Below are 16404 nucleotides of genomic sequence, written 5' to 3'. Positions count from 1 at the left end.
TTGGGACTCAAAGCGGGCAAAAAAAGTTTTATAGCTCCTCTACTCTAGCCATGCAGTTCTTGATGTAATATTGTAGATGTAATGTAATGTAGTACTGTATCTGTGAATGTGCCCAGATCCTCATGGTGGAAAGTCTCCCACTGTGTCTGTTCAAAGCAGTCTTGGAGTCCGGGGATGGTGTCGTCAGGCCAGGTGATAATGGTCCGTCTTTTGGGCTTTGTCGGTCCAAAATGAGGAAGTGGTATTCACAGTTGATGTTAAGAGTAAACATGAACCACAGCTTTATACTCTTGTTGGACATTTCGTGTGCTGGTAACATTTTGGCAAAAAAGTTTCGAGATTTGCCTGATTAAAGTCTCCTGCAATGATCTGTGCGTCACTTGGGTAGGTGTGCTGGTGATTGTTTCGGTGTCCTGTCGTAGAGAGAGGCCGGTTCTTACGTTAGCACCCGGTGGTATGTAAACAGCAGTGATGATACTGACGGCTAGCTCTTTGGGCAGAAAGAAGGGTAATGATATATCCGATTTGAATTTGAGATCTAGAACAGTGCTATTGTTACGCCATTCCTCTTTCACGTCGATGCAAAGCCCACCGCCTCTTTTCTTCCCCGACTCCCTAGTCCTGCCTGAACGGAGTAGCATGCGGCCTACTAACTGCACCGTAGCGTTGGATATTTATGGGTGTAGTCATGTCTCGGTGATGATTAGCATGGAGCATTCTTGAATGTAGTGATTTACGGCTAGCTGTAATTCCAAATCATCCCACTTCTTTACATTGATGTGATGTTGGAGGTACATTAGATTAGATAACTTTATTTATCCCGTATTTGAGAAATTTCACTGTCACAGTAGCAAGAGGGTGAGAATAAATAAGTAGGTAATAAATAAGTAAATAAATAAATAAGCGTGTTGCATGAAATTACACACTTACACACACACAAACACGCACTGATGGGAGGTAGGATCAGTGGAAGTGCTCGTTCCTGCAATGAGGGTGCAGCAGTCTATTGCTGAAAGAGCTTCGGAGGGACTCCACAAACTCATGCAGGGGGTGGGAGGGGCTGTCCATGATGGACATCATCCTGGCCAGCATCCTCCTCTCTCCCACTTCCTCCACAGAGTCCAAAGTACAGCCCAGAACAGAGCTGGCCCTCTTGACCAGCTTATTCAGCCTATTCCTGTCCCTCTCCGTGCTCCAGTATCCCAAACAGACCACTGCATAAAACACTCTAGATGCCACCAGTGTCGTAAAAGGTCCTCAGAAGTGTCTTGCACATTCCAAAGGACCGTAGTCTCCTCAGTAGGTAGAGGCGGCTCTGGCCCCTCGTGTGCAGGACAATTATGTTTGTGGACCAGTCCGGTTTGTTGTTGAGGTGAACACCCAGGTACTTAAAATTCTCCATGATTTCAATGTCTGTGCCATGGATGTTCACCTGAGTGGTCTGTTGGGGCTTCCTCTGAAAATCGATCACCATTTCCTTTGTCTTACTGGCATTATGTAGAGGTGGTTTCGCCTACACCAGTCAACAAAGGCTGTGATGACTCCCTTGTACTCAAAGATGATTGTTTTCATCGTTACAATTTAATACTTAATTTTAAAACAAAATATTAAAAATTCTGAATAATATATTTGATATAACCTTAAATAAACAACGAAGGTTTATTGTTACTACGTTTTTAGAATAGAAACATTTTAAGAATTTTTGCCTGCATATTTTTGCACCGAAAATTAACCCAACCGAGGATTTCAAGAAATCGAAGGGAAATTACATTTTAGTGTACTGTTAGACATCTATAATATGCAGAAAAGCACTAAAACATTTCCTTTAATTAGTTTAAATACCCACTGGGATGACTCTGTGGTTGTTGGACAGCAGGTCACGTGAGGTGACATTACGTGTCTTTTCATCAGTACAACGAACATCCAATGTCAACTCAACAGAGCATTCTGGACAGAATTCATTGCAGGTGCAATCCTGGGGTAAAAAAAAAAAGGAATTAACAGAAATTCCAAGTTTCCAAAAATATTCATAGATAAATGGATTATTTTGAATGACAATAAATTATGAAACACACTAACATTTTAAGCTTCAAGACAATCACATATTATTTGGATGGGCTCAAAGTTTAAGAACCCCTGTTGTGTTACTAGTTTCATTTATAAATATTCCATAAATAAAATGATATATTTATTAATGAAACTAGTCACATACATCAGGGGTTCTTAAACTTTGAGCCATCCAAATAATATGCGATTATGTCTTGAAGATTAAAATGTGAGTGTGAGTAAATGTATTGTCATTCAGCAGAAGCATATCCAATTTGAAAACAAAGCCACAGGTTTCATGGAAAACGAAAGAACTGCTCAGGTCAAACAATTATGAATGTTTATATATAAGGCAGTGGCGGGCCATGCATTTCACACCTGGGCCTTCAGTAGTGCTACGTATGAATCAATCCAACCCTCAATAAGTATTTTATGTCTATAAATCCTTTACTGCAGCTACAGCTGCGACACATAAATAACATATAAATAATAACCTGAAAAATTAAAATATTATTTCGGAAAATAGACATTTTACTCAACAAAAAATATTTTTATTTATACACAAAATCCATCCTCCTTTCTTTCCTCAAGAAGATGTCAATTACTCTGTCGTACAGATTACACGTGCGTTTCAGGTCCATCAAGAAGTTCTTTTCTATCGCCATCAAAGCTAATGCTGAAAGTCGAGTCTATCCTGTTGTATTTCTGGTATAAGTTTTGATTCTATTTAGGGCTGAAAATGTCCGTTCGGCAGAAGCAGTGGACACGGGGATGGTCACTGCCAAACACACTAATGTGGAAGATTTTCCTGCAAAATCATCCATGGCATACATTACAATCAGTTCTGTTCTTAAGCGAGGCAGATCGAAAAGTGTTCCATGGCTCTGCGTTAAGGTGGAGAAGGCTGCATGTGGGAAAGTTTCCTGGTATTCCCGAAACATATGTGAGTCGAGGAGGGAGAGAAACATCAGTCTTTCGTGGTCTTGAAATCTGGTCCGCGTCTGGCAAATAATATTGTCCCAAATTCTGTCGTGAAGTTGTTGGTAGTGCGCGCGAGAATCTTGCGCTTGACCTCTTTGTGCGCTTGGAGCACCCGCACTGCGTTCGGTGGCCTCGTAGATTTCCTCATATCGGCTCCTCTCACGTTCAACTGTCACAAAACTCCTTTACTCTTGCAAGACAAAACTGCACATCCAGTTTGTTGTTCTGAAGTATTGAAAAAAGCACATCTGAATGCTCAAAAATGCCATTAAATGTGTGAAGCAAAAAACAAAATTCAAAATCATCCAGACGTGCTTTAAATCCATCAGCACACCACTCAGACTGCTCGCCGTACTCGTCATGATGCTCCAGGGTGTGATGAAACAGTTCCTTTAGAGCAGCTCTCTTCTCAAATACCGTATTGACCACTCTGGATGCGTACTCCCACCGTGTTGGTGCCACACGAGGCAGACGCCGCTGGCATATTTCGTCCAGCAGCTGTGTGCGTTGAGGTGATCTCGAAAAAAAATGCAGCAAAGCCATTCAGGTGAGCAAAAAATATCTTGCATTCTTTAAGCGTTGAGCCCCTCCCCCTCCCCGAGTCAGTACTAAATTGAGCCGGTAGGCATAGCAGTGTATGAATAAAGCTAACGGTGCTCTCTTCTTAACTTTAGCCTGCACCCCATTTAATCCAGAAGACATGACCGCTGCACCGTCATAACACTCTGGCACAACTTTACCCAGACATTTATTTTCCACCAAAAATATAACGATGAGACCTGCAATGTCATCGGCTCGCTTCCGACTGGTAACATTTTCAAATCTGACGAACCGCTCCTTGACACCTTTGCCCGTGACGTAATGCAGAACCAGTGCGAGCTGTGCTGCATTACTCGCGTCTGTCGTCTCGTCCACCATGACAGAGACAAACAGTACTTTTTTATTTCGCTTCTGATCTCTTCCTCCATCACTTCAGCAATAGCAGTGATCAGGTCGTTTTGTATTTTACCCGCCTACTCTATCACTAGCCAATCATAGTTGGTGAAAGCGATGACGTATCCCTACGACTGCGAGAAGGCCTTGTTATCACCAAATCAAATTCTGATTGGTTAAAGCAACAGTCTTATCGACGCTTGTTTAATGCAGCAGAGCCTGCAGAACTGATTGTGAAGGCCTTGAGGCAGATTTCTGACCCTGGCAACAAATAAAGGCTGAAATGTGATTGGTTAAATGCTTCAATATGAAAACACACATCTGGAAGCAGTGCATCCAGGGAGAAAGCAATGAAAGCAAGCTAACAGACAATTTGGAATTATTTAATAAGTATTGATGGACAAAATATAATATATGCCAGCAGAGAAGGCCTTGAAGGCCCTGACGGCCCGCCACTGTTAAGAAGGGTCGGACAACTCCAAAGGAAGAAAGCGGGAACGAACATTTTCAGCACTAAATCGAATAAAAACGTTTGCCAGAAAAACGACAGGACAGGCTCGACTTGCAGCATTAGCTTCGATAGCGATAGAAAAGAAGGAAGGAAGAAAGGAGGATGGATATTGTGTAGTTATAAAGCATTTTTGGTGAGTAAAATATGGCTATATTCCTAAATAATATTTCAATTGTATGAAATTCCCGGGGAAAGTCGTTCTCTGGGCCCGGTTCTAATAGCTGAAAAGCTCGTGTTTGTATTTAAGCTCCATGGTTTGTATTTAATTAATAAATGCTGCTAGGAAGTGGATTTTACCCCATTTTAGTGCAATTTTTGTCGGTTCGCCATGGACGTCCATCGCTGTCTTTTCCCGGGGAAATCACCCTTCTGGCCTGGTTGCAATGTCTGAAAAGCTCCAGTATTTGTATTTAATCATTAAATGCTGCTAGGAAGTGGATTTTACCCCATTTTTGTGCATTGATTTATTGATTTGTTATGTGTCGCAGCTGTAGCTGCAGTAGAGGTTTTATAGCCATAAAATAGTTTTTGCTGAAGGCGTCACTAGAAAATGCACGGACCGCCACTGCTTCTGAATGATGTCCAGCTTTTTTTTCTTGAAAAGTCCGTCTTGAAAATGGCTTTGACAGTAAATCTGCAAACAAATCAATTTCTTCTCCTCCTTCAGCCATTGCCGGTTGACAAAACCGCTATTAAATCAACAACAATATATTTGCTTGTGCAGCTCGCTACAGATACAGCTTGCTAGCTCTGGCTATTCCACTCTATCACTTGCCAATCATAGTTGGTGAAAGCGATGACGTATCCCTACGCCTGCGAGAAGGCAAGGACGTATCCCTACGCATGCGAAAAGGCATTGTAGTGTTGCCAACTCGAAATCTGATTGGTTAAAGCAAGTCTTCTGACCCTAGCAACAAATAATGGCTGAAATGTGATTGGTTAAATGCTTCAATATGAAAACACATCTGGAAGCAGTGCAACCAGGGGGAAAAGCAATGAAAGGAAGCTAACAGACAATTTGGAATTATTTAATTAGTATTTGTGGAAAAAATCTAATTAACATCAGTCTGTGATTCAGATATTTCTTAGGCCAGCAGAGAAGGACTTGAAGGTCCTGACGGCACACCACTGCAATCTAATACATTGAAATTAGAGATGATCTGGTGATCTGAACTTGTATCACTGTAATGTTCGAATACAAGTTTAATTTACTGACCGGACCAATCAAATCTGTGAAAATTTACCAATTTAAGGCCCATATCTCAGGCCTTGTCATTTAAGGCGCACTAATGTTTGTGTTTAATCACGTGATTTGGGTAGCGTCTCTACAGATTTCTTCAGTTTTATTTAGCCAAAATTGCTGAATATTACAATTTCTCGCGTATAAGCCGCCCCCTGATTCTCAATTTTCATCTCCATATTTATGGTTTTAATAGGGTTTTTCTTAGGATTTTCTCTTCAAAGTAACACATTTGTATGTGTTACTTTGAAGAGAAAATCTTAAGAAAAATCATCACACGTGGTATTTCTGAGATACTGTATGAATCAAAAGCATATAATTAGGGTCAATATCAAGTTACTATGCCTGTCTTTGTAAATGCAAAATATCAAATTATTCAAATTAGAAAAAAGAAAGAAGTCCATCTTGATGAGGACCCGATGCTTTTTAGACATAAATTACAATTTTCTTACCAGTAGTTTAAGATGTTGTGGCGGCCAAATTGCTTCTAATGTCGAAATATCTCGATTTTTTTTCGATGGTTCATATTACTGCAATAGTTGTCACTTTCGAAAAAGAAATAAATAGAAAAAAAATTAAGTGGAATTTTGTTTTATTTCATAATCACAAACGTACTCATTTTCTTTGTGTTCCGAAAGAGAGGGTGTGCACGTAGACAAATTCAAAAAAGAAGTAACGTAAGCACAACCAGGAAATATGCCCACAGCGCTATACGTAGTGTTGACCAAATGTGCAATAATAGCATACACATTACGCAGGTATCAACGTTTATAATTTAACGATCGACCGCACGACCTTCGATCAGCCTTAACTATTGTGATGTGCTGACATGGTAAACGTTACGGTCAGAGCAGGTTTAACTACGATGAGATGGCGGCGGCCCGAGCGAGCAATAGCAGACGTCGCAACGCCATTTTGTCGTGTTGACCAAATGTGCAATAATAGCATACACATTACGCAGGTATCAACGTTTATAATTTAACGATCGACCGCAAGACCTTCGATCAGCCTTAATTATTGTGATATGCTGACATGGTAAACGTTACGGTCAGAGCAGGTTTAACTACGATGAGATGGCGGCGGCCCGAGCGAGCAATAGCAGACGTCGCAACGCCATTTTGTCGTGACATCAATGTGTCATGGCGTCGACTACTTGCAGTTTCGTGCATAACATGTTTTTATGCACATAAGCCGTACCCTCGATTCAGTCCGGGGGACTTTCCACGACAACGTACTCTTAACCGAACAAACAAATTTAAATTAACTTGGACAGGACAGGAAATGCAACCTCCTACCCACGTATTGATTGTGGGTAATGAAGTTTTATTCTGAGAAAGGGTGCCATTGCCAATCGGTGTTGTGTGCATGAGTATACTTCATTACCCAGAAAGCCCTCTTTTTTGCCCGCGCATGCGCGTTGTGCGTTTCCTGGTCGAAACTCGTCTGAATAAATCGTTCAGTCCTCGTAGATATAGTAGTTATACACGAAAGAGATGCGGCAAAAAAAAGACAGTGCGCTACAATGATAAATAGCCTCTCATGTCATGGCCACCTGGCTTGGTCGCATCTCGAAATTTTGATCGTATCGCGGGCGAATTATTCACGAGCATGTCGTACCACGAGGTACCACTGTACACCGTAAAACTTCTATTTCAACGGCACAAATACAAGGTGATTACTGGTAAGTAATTACAAATTCACTGGTGGAAATCAAGTGACACGTCGCTCTTGTAGCTGTCTTCACGGTCATCGTCGCCAGCATTGGCTCGCGCTTGCTGGAGAAGTTGCAAACCAGTCTGAATTGGCCCGTCTGACGTGCAACAATGGATCTGGCAATCCTTCGAGACGTCAAGAGCTATTGGTGCTCGTATGTTGCCGAATTTGGTGTAGCTCTTCTCGCCGTGCAACATCCAGTTCTCGTAGAACTGTCAGACTTTGGCCTTGAATGGGCCGCTCCAGTAGACCTCGGGGGCCTGTATAAATTTGGTGCAGCCTCCTGGAATCACCGCCACATCAACATGGAGCTTCTTCAATTGCTCCTTGGTGGCATCGCTAATGTGACAACGGTATGAATCCCAGGCAAGAAGGCGCTTGCCATCTGACCACTTTCTCAGGTTGAGAAAAACCTGTATTTCACCGGCATGCGCGCACGCACACACACAGACAAAGTTGGGGTCAAAAGTTTACATACATTACACAGTCATGGCTCTCTTGAGTTTCCAGTTATTTCTACAACTCTGATTTTTCTCTGAGTGATTGGAACAGATACTTCTTTGTCACAAAAAACATTCATGAAGTTTGGTTCTTTTATGACTATTATGGGTTAACAGAAAACGTGATAAAATCTGCTGGGTCAAAAATATCCATACAGCAACACGAATTAGCAATTTTGATGACTTAGAAAGTTGTCAGTGAAATGAGCTTCATAGCATGGCATCTTAACTTCTTAACTGAGTGACTATAGCTGGTGACTTCTGAGGCCATTTAAATAGGGCTCATTGGATGCAAACGCTTACAAAAGCTACAATGGGAAAGTCAAAGGAGCTCAGCATGGATCTGAAAAAGCGAATCCTTGACTTGAACAAGTCAGGAAAGTCACTTGGAGCCATTTCAAAGCAGCTGCAGGTCCCAAGAGCAACAGTGCAAACAATTGTTTGCAAGTATAAAGTACATGGCACTGTTTTGTCACTTCCACGATCAGGAAGAAAACGCAAGCTATCACCTGCTGCTGAGAGAAAATTGGTCAGGAGGGTGAAGATTCAACCGAGAATCACCAAAAAGTAGATCTGCCAAGAATTAGAAGCTGCTGGAACACAGGTGTCAGTGTCCACAGTCAAGCGTGTTTTGCATATCCATGGACTGAGAGGCTGCCGTGCAAGAAGGAAGCCTTTGCGCCAAAAGCGGCACCTTAAGGCTCGACTGAAGTTTGCTGCTGATCACAAAGATAAGACCTTCTGGAGGAAAGTTCTGTGGTCAGACGAAACAAAAATCGAGCTGTTTGGCCACAATGCCCAATAATATGTTTGTAGGAGAAAAGGTGAGGCCTTTAACCCCAAGTACTTCATGCCTACCGTAAAGCACGGTGGTGGTAGGTTTATGCTGTGGGGCTGTTTTGCGGCACATTCAATCCACTTTACATCGTCAATCCTCCCAGCATTGGCACGCTACAGGGAGCAAATGCACAAGATGGAGTTTTACAAGGCCAAAGTGGAGAAATGGAGACGGTGGATGGAGGTGTACACCATTGCCACCGAGTGTACGGAAAGCTGCAGAACGAGGTAAAAAGCACTATGACACCAAAGTGACGAGCTCTGTGCTACAACCAGGAGAGCGCATCCTGATAAAAAACCTGACAACAAGAGGAGGACCTGGAAAACTCTGTGACTTCTGGGAAGATACAGTTCACACAGTGGTGAGGCGAATGGGATCTGATCTACCAATTTATGAAGTCAGGCCAGAAAAAGGTAAAGGGCGTTCCAGAGTTCTGCACAGAAATCTACTGATGTCCTGTGACCATTTACCTGTTGAGGCAACACCAGAAGAAGGAAAATTGACAAAAGTATGCAGAGAAATAAACAGCAGCCGGTATCTCATCTTCAAGAGTCAGACGAAGACAGTGGTAACGACTTCCACTACGAGCCCCTCCCTCCAGGTGCTAAATGAGAGAGATGCCCAAGGGATGGAGTCTGAGCACAGGCCACTGCCAGCTAATCAGAGACTTGAAGTGAAGGGCCCTGCTTCCGCACCAGTACAAGCAGAAGATGACTATCAGCTGGAGGAGCCAGGTTCATCAGTGGAGGAACTGCCTGGTGAGAGAACAAACCTGGCTGTTGAAGATCCTCGTGATGATCAGTTATCAGAGACCTCTCAGCCAACCGCTGTGACTGAACCTGAGGCATTGACTTACGAACGGCCAAGAAGGGCGAGACATCCACCACGACGCACGACCTATGATCAGCTTGGTGTCCTCTCTGTTACAGTATCCAGTCACCACATCAACTGCTACCTGCTTACCCTGCACAAGGAGTGGTCCCTTGTTTAGTACACCTGCAGCCATATTACATTCAACCACCCTTTATGTATGGACTCCAACAGACTTGAGCCTACAAGGGTGACATGTCTTATGCTGGCATGGACTGTTACGGACTGTGATTACAGTTTCCATCCAGTAAACGTGTACGGTATGAGTTGTGGATTGTATTTGAACTGTGGCCCTTGCCGTCTGGAGTTTTCATGAGTATCAGCTCACAGAAGAGGATGCGAAGTGAAAAGTTCACAAGACTGTTCAGGATAACAACCAACTAGTGCAGAGATACTTGGAATGTACTGATGTCGAGACGACATTTGTTTTGTGGGGGAGTGTGTGACATGCTAAAGTGTTTATCGGTATTCGATTATTGATGCCTTGATCCACATAGCAAGTGTGACATGTTAAAGTGTATATCGGTATTTAATTATTGATGACTTGGAGCACATAGCTTGGCCAACACGGCGGATTTCCTTCATACCAGTAAACTGGATTGAAGAAGCAACAACGAATCACTATTGTGATAATTTCTCCGCGTTTCAAGCGAAAATGCAGGGTGCAACACATGCATACACATACATATATACACATACATATATACACTCATATATACACAAATATATATCCACATATACATATGCCGTATTTTGACGACTATATGGCGCACCGCATTTAAAGGCGCAGTCAGTAACGAGTGCTATTTCTGTATTTGACACATACACAAGACGCGCCGCATTTAAAGGCACACCGCTCCGCATTACACTGGTCTACCGCACCGCATTATAGGGGTCTACAGTAGAGGCTGGGGTTACGTTATACATCCACTAGATGGTGCTGCGCTAAAGGGAATGTCAACAAAAGAGTCAGATATGTCAGCCAAACTTTATTAATAGATTACAAATCAGCTTCCTGACAACTCCATTCAGTCCCAACATGAATAAACAACCGTTTTTTATTTTCTCCGAGGTTAAAGCATTAGTATTTTCGTGACACAGCAATAGCATAATAACTCATGTTGAACAGGTGGGCGAATGCGGCATCCAACACGCACGTCTCCGTCAAAGTCGTCATTAATCTAGTCAGTAATCTCTGCCTTCCTGACAGCTCGGACCACAGTTGAGACTTCCACTGGGAATGACGGCGAACATATAATTAATGTGCTAGATCGAGCTCAACCGAAATGAAACACTGTTTTATATATCTCAGCATTCACCGCGCACCGGAAATAGAGTCGGGGACTGCTTTCCATAGTTGCGAGCTGTAGCGGCTCAATACTGATTCAAATATAATATACAGTGGTACCTCGACCTACGATCAGCTTTACTTACGACATGCTCGAGGAAGGATGAAAATTTCGATCTAATAATTCGCCCTAGATACGATCAAAATTTCGAGATGCGACCAAGCCAGGTGGCCATGACCTGAGGCTGTTTATCATTGTAGCATTTGTCGCATCTCTTTCGTGAATAACAGATATCTACGAGCACTGAATGATTTATTCAGACGAGTTTTTCCTACGCATCAATCGGGAAAGGCACAACGCGCACGCGCGAGCAAAAAGAGGGCTTTCTGGGTAATGAAGTATACTCGTGCACACAACACCGATTCTCAGAATAAAACTTCATTACCTGCAATCAATACGTGGGTAAGCTCAGCTGTTGCATTTCCTGTTATTCCTTCCTTAGCCTGTTAGCTCCCACGATCGCTCATTCAAGACTACTTCTCGTTGGCAAGTGGTCGTGCATTATCCTATTGTGAGGACATTTGTGTGCATCATTTTTGGAATATTTTGAGGGGAATACAACAGCAAACAGCCCATCGATAGCGAACGAGGGGGTGGAGGCATGGCAAACAGCTAACCCGGCCAGAACGAAGGTAAAACAAATTAAAACAAAATTAGAATTCAGTTTTGTGTAGTTACATTAAACTTATGTTTGAGTGTGTCTGTATATATTAATCCAAGTTCATTAAAATTTGTTTGTTGCGTTACGAGTGCGTTGTCGTGGAAAGTCCCCCCGCGCGCGCACGCGTACACGCCAGCGGGTTATCGGGAGTTGTTGAAGTCAATTCTTTATAGAAGTTTTTGATATGCTCTACGCATACGCATGCACACATTTCGCATTCTAGCTTTGAATGCTGTTAATGCCAATCTAGCGGCTGGAGTTATTTTGTCAATCCAGCCGGAATGACAGCGAGCACCAAATTAGTGTGCTTGCCGTCATACTGGGTGTATTGACAGAAGAACTATATATCCCAGCATTAATCGCGCACGGGGGGAAATGAAGTCGCAGGCTGCTTACCGTAGTTGCGAGACCTGTAGAGGATGGTGTACCCTATCGACTGATTTATTTTATCATGATAACAATTTCATAAAGCCCACTGGATTATAAAATGTTTCAGAGAGAGAGGACAATCTCTCAAATATCGCGGCTTCAACTTCATTTCATCGCAGATTTTTAGTTAAGTAAAAAAATAATAATTAATTTTTTTCAAGTTTATAAAAATGTGAAAATCCACGGTGAAACTCGCAAGCAGAAGCCATTCCCATGTCCTCCGCTTGCTACTAGGACTCAGCACTTCGTGATATTATAGATTTTTTTTTTTTAAATAAGGGTGACCCACTTCACGGTTTTTCGTTTATCGCGGCCATGTTTGGTCTACATTAACCGCGAAAATGGAGGGATTACTTTAGTAATATTGGAACTTACCCTGGAGTACTGCATTTTTTCTACAATATCATCACTGGTGAGTGGAATGAGACCTGAGAACACAAGAGATCTGTATGTATAGTGGCTGAAAAACACATGACCTCATCTGACATACCAACTCTGTGAGCGATGAATTCATCATGCAGTACTGATGAGTTGGCATCAATCTGGATCCAGTCGATTGCTGTGATGAAGTATTGTTAGACGTGAAAACAGTGAATTGAACAATACAGTTCAGCTCACAAATATGCCTCTACTTACAAAAAGAAGTGGTATAAGAAGTGGATTGGGAACTTGGATTTTTCGTAAGTGGAGGCATATTTTACATTGAATTAGGATAATTCGTTCCACAATCTCTAATACTACTCCCTTAACCCTTTAACAATGATTGATCGATCGATTGATTTGATAAGGGATAGCACATATTAATGAACATATTTATATTCATATTAATGAACATATACCGTATTTTCCCGACTATAAGGTGCACTAAAAAGTCTTACATTTTCTCCAAAATTGACTTATAATTGCCTTATAATGCGGAGCGCCGTGTGTAAGCTCTAAAGCCTGACTGAGAGCACTTCTTGCTGACACGCTTCTTATATAGAGAGAAGGTGGACGTGGGTGGGGTCAGACAGACGCTAAAGGCACACCCCTACAAGGTACACGTATATAGTGTGGGAATGTGTTTATTGCAAAACAATGTTGGTTTGGTTTCTAAGTGTTGGAATAATGATTCAAACCTTTTAAATCATTATTAGTAATATTTAATTAAAAAAGGAAAAACATCTTTCAACAAATTCTGCTTACAACTTGCAAGGAGGTGCCTTGTGACGTCGTCTCAGTCCACAAAGCATTCTGAATTGCAGTAACTGATTCATTGTATTTAATCGCGACATTCGAAAAACATGTTTATGTAATCAGTACAATAACACTCTCGATGGTTTAGAAAAACAACAGTGTGAGGAATGAAATGGTGTGAGAACACCCAAAACAATGGTGTGAGGAATTGCATAATATTTTCATTATAAGGTAAACAAAGTAGTATTATAATGTAAACAAAGCATTCTAAAGTAAACCAAGCAGGATTATAATGTAAACAAGGCAGTATTATAATGTAAGCAAAGCCGTATTTTCAAATCTGCTGCTGGAGTCTCGTCATAACAGTCTCATTGGGTCCTGCCGGGAGAAGTGTCCGTAACAATGTGTCCTCTAGCTTTTGGGCCTTGAGGAGACGAATGTGGAGGAAAAAGTCCATGTTCCCATGACTGTTTATAGCCTTACTACTTATTAAAAAATGCTTACAACACATATAGAATATTCCATCATAATTCTAACACGAAGGCCCCCCGAAAATGAATATAATACAAATAGAAACGCTTACAAAGCTCAGTTCAAACTTCAGGCCATCAATTATGCAGGGGAACATGGGAATAGAGCAGCCGTGAGGGAATTTTAGAACAACGAATCCATGGTTAGCAAATGGAGGAAGCAGGAGAACTAGCTTTGCCAAGTCAAGAAGAAGAAGCGGAGTTGATTTGCGCCCATTGCCCATCTCACAGCAGCGGTGAAAAACCAAGTCACGAAAATGAACTCTGAGCTTGCCGTCATTCCCAGAGGCTTAACTAAACAACTCCAACCGCTGGACATCGGCATCAACCGGGCGTTCAAAGCAAAGTTGCGAGTGGCCGCTGGAAATCGGCATTAACCGGGCGTTCAAAGCAAAGTTGCGAGCGGCTGCTGGACATTGGCATCAACCGGGCGTTCAAAGCAAAGTTGCGAGCGGCCGCTGGACATCGGCATCAACCGGGCGTTCAAAGCAAAGTTGCGAGTGGCATGGGAACAATGGGTGATAGGTGGCGAATACAGCTTTCCGAAGGGTGGCAGGCAGCGCTGGGCTAGTTACACCACTATTTGCGAATGGATTGTGGCCACTTGGACTAACGTGTCTGCTTGCACTGTTGTCCGAGCTTTTGCCAAAGCCGACACAGCTTTACGAAGAGGAGGCAGCGCCGGGCTAGTTACGCCACTATTTGCGAATGGATTGTGGCCACTTGGACGAACATGTCTGCTTGCACTGTTGTTCGAACTTTTGCCAAAGCAAATCATTTCTGTCAAGCCACATGGCATTGTGAGTGACTCTGATAAGGAATAGAGGGAACCCGGAATTTTTGATGAATCATTTGGACAATTGTTCAATTCGGACACAGAAAATGAGGACTTTGATGGATTTCTGGGTGACGATTGATCAAAAAACGTCACTACATTGTAAAATGGCTAAGTACAACCGAACTCAGTTGTTTTGCTTCCGTTGCCTTTTTAAAAACATGTTTTAGCGCGTGTCCGTATGTTTAAGCTGGTGTATGTTTTGCCATGCTTGGCTGCGCCTTTAAATGCGGTGCATCTTGTGTGTGTGTCAAATACAGAAATAGCACTTGTTACTGATACTGTGCCTTTAAATGGCAATGTGTCATATAGTCGTGAAAATATGGTATATATGTAAATATGTAAGATTGTAGCCTCTGGCTAATTTCCATCTTTAGTCCGTTGTGTAGGTACAAGATAAACAATAACACACACTAGTCACATACATGTAGCACAATTTTAGACAGCGTGATCGCAATTTTGTTCATCTAACAACTAGGCTTTAAGATGATTGGAGAAGACGTTCAGAGAAGGGAGACCACATATGTTAATTCGTATGTGCAGCGCGGACAGAGAAGGTGCTTTGGCTGAAAGCACTCTTTTTGAAGGGAACTACACAGTCACCTCTAGAGCCAGTTCTTGTTGATGCGTTGGATTTTTGCAGTGGAGAAGGGTTTTTTTGCTGGAAGATTTTGTAGACTAAGGTTTCATCTGCATATTTAACATTATTGTTCCAGTTTGTATCCCTGATGTGGCGGGCGACCAACTTTTCAAAGCACTTCATGATCACAGGCGTAAGTGCAACAGGCCTATAATCATTCAGGCTGGCTGGTTGGCTTTTTAGGGACAGGGATAATGGTGGCAGATTTCAGGCAGGATGGGATGATGGATTGTTCCAGGGAACAATTGAAAATCTTTGTGAAAACCCCAGTCAGCTGGTCAGCACAGGCTTTGAGCACCTTCCCAGGTACTCCGTCAGGGCCAGCAGCCTTCCAGGTGTTCACAGTCCGCAGTACCTGTCTCACTTCATGTTCTTGAAGCTTCAGTGTACTGCTGCAGGGTGGTGGATGTGTTGAGACTGAATCCGATTGGTCAGTCTCAAAGCGGGAAAAGAAACGGTTCAGTTGCTCTGCTAGTGAGGTATCTGCGTTAACAGACACCTTATTATTGTCATTGTAATTGGCAGAGATGGTCAGATCCAGCAAGGTGAGGGAGGGGTGTGGCTCTATAAGCATGTTTGATGTTAGATAAACATGGTCTATAGTTTTATCTCGTCTGGTGTGACACTTCACATACTGGACAAACTTAGGCAGAAAAGTCTTTAAACATGCTTTGTTGAAGTCACCGGCAACAATAAGGACTCCATCGGGGTGGTCAAGCTGCTGTTTGTTTACAGTCGCTAGCAGGAGGCTAAGTGCCGTGCTAACGTTAGCATCCGGTGGGATGTAAACAGCCATTACAATGACAATCGTAAGATCCCTAGGTAGATAGAAGGGCCAGCACCGAACTGCCAAGAGCTCTAAATCAGGGGAACAGTGAGTGTTAATGATCCTACTGTTGCAGAACCAGTCGTTAGTAGATTAATTTGGTTAAGTTACATGCAAAAAAACAGAAGCCATTCATTTCCAAATGTGATGACCTGTATGTAAGATTATAACCAAAAGCTAATCTCCATCTATAGTCCCTTGTGGATCACTAAGGCAATCCAGGACAAAAAAACTAGAATGCAGCATAGAAACAATGAGACATGAGACATACACAAGTAGCAGTGTAGGCAGTGTTGTGATCACATTGTTGTTCAACCAGCAGTCAG

The 16404-nt window shown here is 42.5% G+C and overlaps 1 protein-coding gene across 4 annotated transcripts in view; it reads right to left on the bottom strand.

Annotated features, from left to right (window-relative positions):
* The window catches only part of polr2c (RNA polymerase II subunit C), a 75706-nt gene that overhangs the window by 46060 nt on the left and 13242 nt on the right, over positions 1-16404 (bottom strand). For 2 of the 4 annotated variants that reach the window (XM_077595464.1, XM_077595465.1), the window contains exons 3-5: positions 12562-12630; positions 12447-12499; positions 1847-1975 (exon numbers count right to left, since the gene is read on the bottom strand). In XM_077595464.1, the coding sequence (XP_077451590.1) occupies positions 1847-1975; positions 12447-12499; positions 12562-12630 (251 nt within the window). The remainder of the gene's footprint in view (positions 1-1846; positions 1976-12446; positions 12500-12561; positions 12631-16404) is intronic. The other 2 variants (XM_077595466.1, XM_077595468.1) reach the window with 1 other exon arrangement.

This window comes from Stigmatopora argus, chromosome 3, assembly GCF_051989625.1.
Source record: "Stigmatopora argus isolate UIUO_Sarg chromosome 3, RoL_Sarg_1.0, whole genome shotgun sequence".
In the NCBI taxonomy this organism is placed as follows: Eukaryota; Metazoa; Chordata; class Actinopteri; order Syngnathiformes; family Syngnathidae; genus Stigmatopora; species Stigmatopora argus.
The sequence above is the reverse complement of the archived record's forward strand: the minus strand, read 5'-3'. Positions and strand labels throughout refer to the sequence as shown.